Source organism: Ipomoea triloba, chromosome 8 (genome assembly GCF_003576645.1).
Source record: "Ipomoea triloba cultivar NCNSP0323 chromosome 8, ASM357664v1".
Classification (NCBI taxonomy): Eukaryota; Viridiplantae; Streptophyta; class Magnoliopsida; order Solanales; family Convolvulaceae; genus Ipomoea; species Ipomoea triloba.
Window position 1 is genome coordinate 14840284 of NC_044923.1, and position 4188 is coordinate 14844471.

Genomic DNA, 4188 nt, shown 5'->3' on the forward strand with positions numbered 1-4188 from the left:
TGCTTCGTCTACAGTCTTCGGTTCAATTTGAGATATAAAACATGCCATCATGCACTCCCGAATGGATGCACGAGTTCGTACACTGTCATGGATGTCTCCGATAATTTGGTCTTGAGGATGATTTCTTAACCATTTTAGATCAGGTTAAAAAGTGGTAGGAGGTGCTCCTTCATCTATTATGGATTCATCGTGATTGCTTTCGTCTTGTTGTACTTCTGGTTGACTTGGTTCATTTTCATCATCCAGTAATACTTCGGTTTGAGGTGAAGTATTCGGTAGATGATTTGGAAAGATAGGGTAATCATCATCTTCTGAATCTGTTCCTTCGGATGGTTCTTCAATTTCTCCATCCTTTGTTTCCTCAGCAGTTTGTGACCTTTCGGAAATCACCATGTCTTCCTTAGATGATTCGTCAAAAACTACATGTATTGATTCTTCTATCACCATAGTTCGCTTATTTAGGATTCGAAAGACTTTGCTCTTTTCAGAGTATCCCATGAATATACCTTCATCAGCACGTTCATCAAAAGCCTTTAGATGTGACTTTCCATTGTTATGAATGAAACATTTACTTCCAAAGATGTGGAAATATTTTACAACAGGCTTTCTGCCTTTCCAGAGCTCATAAGGTGTAGCTCCGTGAAATTTATGGATGAGGGACCTGTTTTGTGTATAACAAGCAGTGTTTATGGCTTCGGCCCAAAAACGTTTAAGCAATCCTGAGAAGGCGATCATGGATCTTGCTGCTTCCTTAAGGGTAACCGTTGTGACTTATTGTGACTATTATTATGTAACCGTTGTAACAGTCACCGTTATAATTGTTATTATTATTAGTGTTATATATATGTATGTATCCTCTTGTAAGGAAAATGGTTGATCTAATGAAATACTCTCTCTCCCTATTCCTTGTTGTCTCTCTGTCTCTTTTCTCTTTACTTGCAAGATTCACCGGTTAGGAGCTAATGGCCGACGGGCATACCTATTACAACATGTTATCAACATGAAAATATTCGAGTACACCATTCATGTAACTTGTACTCTTTTTATCTAGATTTTTCTCACAGGATTTTCCTAGCAAGTTTTTAACGAGGCAAAATCGTGAACAAATAAAGTCCAAGGGGGAGTGTTATAAATTATACTTATTGTGGCCATTATTATGTAACCGTTGTAACGGTTACCATTATGATTGTAATTATATTAGTGTTATATATATGTATGTATCCTCTTGTAAGGAAAATGGTTGATCTAATGAAATACTCTCTCCTTATTCCTTGTTGTGTCTCTGTCTCTTTTCTCTTTACTTGCAAGATTTACCGGTTAGGAGCTGATGGCCAACGGGTCTACCTAATACAACAATTCTATTCTTTTTTATTCTTGTCCACCTAGAAATTAGATGGTGTTTGACCAAATGTGAATACGATTTCAAGAGTTCAAACTCATTTGTAATTAAAAAAAATTTTAAATCCCATAGGAAATCTTAGGAAAAGTCTAAGGTGTTGATAGACACAATGCATCTTGTATAAACTAAAGTCAAAAACAGTGAGAACAATGTTAATCATGTATCCTTACTAACTCAAAGCCTTGACAAGCTTGGGTACCTGATTGACATCTTAGAATTTTCCTAAAACCTTAATACTTTTATTAAACGACAAGATACATTACACATAATTAACATGCAAACTGTGTGGAGTATGATTCTCGTACTTGAAGCTCACAAGTTCGCTTCTTACCAACACCTTCTTAATCGAGACCTATCGATTCTATGTAATTTGCATTTTATTACACACAAGAGAAGTTTGTGTAGTGTATCATTGTACCCCTTTTAAAAAACAAGGTTAAAAAAAGTAAATATATAAACTGGAATTTGTTCCAAAAGAATCAGGGATATAGTAGGTTTACTGAGCAAAATTTAATGTGGATCGTAAATTAAAACACGTTTATTTAGTAAATTAACCTTAATCCTATCTATAATAAAGCAAAATCCTTTGGTGAAAAGTGCCGTGTTGTGGATAAACGGCGTCGTATATTATTGAAATAAAATCTGCACCCAACGATTTTGCAATACGGTGTTGGAAAACAAGAGGTTATACGAAGAGTCGTTTTTGGGAATTAGACTCCTTAATGTTTTAGACTTCCTATCTATTAAATTGTTTACATTGAAGTCTTATCAATTTTTAAAATAGCCGGCTATTCGTTTGCTTCCATTAATGTTATTATGATCTTTGGTTTCCGATTCATTACCACTGACAGGCTATAAATATGTCTTTATACCATGAGCTACATACAACAGCCATTAAACAATTACCAGTTGCGATACTTATATTCAAGAGTCTGAAACTATGGCGCCTTTGTTCCTCACTGCCAATGAACTTTCACCAATGCGGCTGAAATGTGCAATCAAATTGCGGTGCGTTCGAACAGTAAGCAGTATGTAGCATCATACAAGCAGAAGAAGTTTAGAATATTTTAATGGCGCCTTTGTGTTCCTCCTTGCAAACGAGCTGACTGCTATCAAACAGAGATGTGTGCGTACATACATAGTGCCAGACCGCAATGTGAGTAACAGCATCAAGTGCTGCGAAGTTGTGTCACACAACGAGGTAAGCCTGTTAATGTGGTTTGCTTTAGATATTTTGATTCACAGTGAATGTTTATATTAAGTTTAGCTTATGAATCTGTTATTCTCATCACATTGAGTAGGAATCCCATCTTTCTACTTGGTCATTATGTTTGTTTTCTAATTGTTGAGAAAATAATACAAACCGGCTGATAATCACAAGGATGTTCCAGAAGTAATAAAAAAATCAATAATGTTAAAAGTTATCAATTTGTAATGATGAATGATTTTTAGTTGGTTCTGACCCTAATTGTAATATGTAGAACATAGATCGTGGTTTGTGCAAGCAAAGGCATTTGCTGGAAATCATTTTTTTTTACTGTTAAGATTCTATTATAAGACATTTATTGATAATAAGAGAAGGCATTTACTTGAAATAATGCATTTCAAATTGAGAATTTGTAAAAGACACATACCTCATTTCATATTTTGTTTCTTGGTTGTTTTTCATCGTTATTGCCACCTGCGATGATAAGTGAACCTTTTACATTGTTATGATTAACTTATGCATACATAATCCAGTAAATTGTAGAATACAGATATGCTAATACAAATTGTATACTTCTAATGAGTTTGTATTTTCTAATACAATTCCTTTAAAAAATGTCATTTGTTGTACAAATATTAGCTCAGATGTAAAAGTAACGTACTTTTGTTTAGATGGATTAGTCAAGCTGTCCAGTTTGTATGAGGCTACCCAAATTCTGATCAATGAAGATGCACCTGAGTTCAAAAAATTCAAAGAAAGGTGGTTATTAATCAGAATATGTAGATATATATATGAATACTTTGGTATAAATATCTCCTTTCTTACATTGTTTTGTATGCATCTGATTGCTGATTATTGTAGTCTAAGTGATGTTCAAACTCCTTTGAGGATTATCAATATGAATTCAAGCCTGTCCCAAGCTAATTCATTGGACACTTTCTCAAGTGGTTCAATGGTCATCAACACTATTTCAGAGGTTTATGCATTGAGACAGGTAAATTTCATTACTATTGTGCCTCCTTTAATTTTCTCACCAAAAGATTACAATCTACATGCATTCTAACTTATTGTGTTTGACTTATAGTACGGAGACTATTGGGTGGTGGCTAAGATTGTTGAGCTTGAGGGTGAAAAAGGATGGTATTACAACTCTTGCAGAACACTGGGTCTAGAAACTCAAACTGAATGATAAGGGTTTCTTAGAGTGTGAAAAATTTAAAAGGACTTGGGGTGTAATACCCTGTATTTTCCTAACATTATTATTTTATCCTAAGGCGTTGACATTCATAAGTTATGATCTCCCGATGTCTCAAAAGAATTATTATAAGTAAGGACAGTTAGTAATAAGCTGCGATCGTACGTACCGGTCACGAACCGTAAAATTTTAGGAACTAGTATTCGGACCCGGTTGTCCTAGGAAATGGATTTTTAGACACCATACTATTATTCTTGAATTTCCTATTTAATTAAATCAGCTCATAGCAGCGAAAATTTATTTTGATCGTACATCGCTAAATTTCGCGGTGTACCGAACCTAGCCCAATTTTGAGGGTTAGTCTGGAATAAATTTTTAGTTTCGGAA

The 4188-nt window shown here is 34.5% G+C and overlaps 1 protein-coding gene across 2 annotated transcripts in view; it reads right to left on the reverse strand.

Moving 5' to 3' along the window:
* Positions 1–2506: 2506 nt before the first annotated feature.
* The window catches only part of LOC116027927, a 10857-nt gene continuing 9175 nt past the window's right edge, over positions 2507–4188 (reverse strand). For both annotated transcript variants that reach the window (XR_004100024.1, XM_031269711.1), the window contains 3 exons: positions 3268–3340; positions 3034–3080; positions 2507–2606 (listed from right to left, as the gene is read on the reverse strand). Coding sequence is in view for 1 of the 2 variants with exons in the window: in XM_031269711.1 (XP_031125571.1) it covers positions 3071–3080; positions 3268–3340 (83 nt within the window). In the remaining variant the exon portion in view is untranslated. The remainder of the gene's footprint in view (positions 2607–3033; positions 3081–3267; positions 3341–4188) is intronic.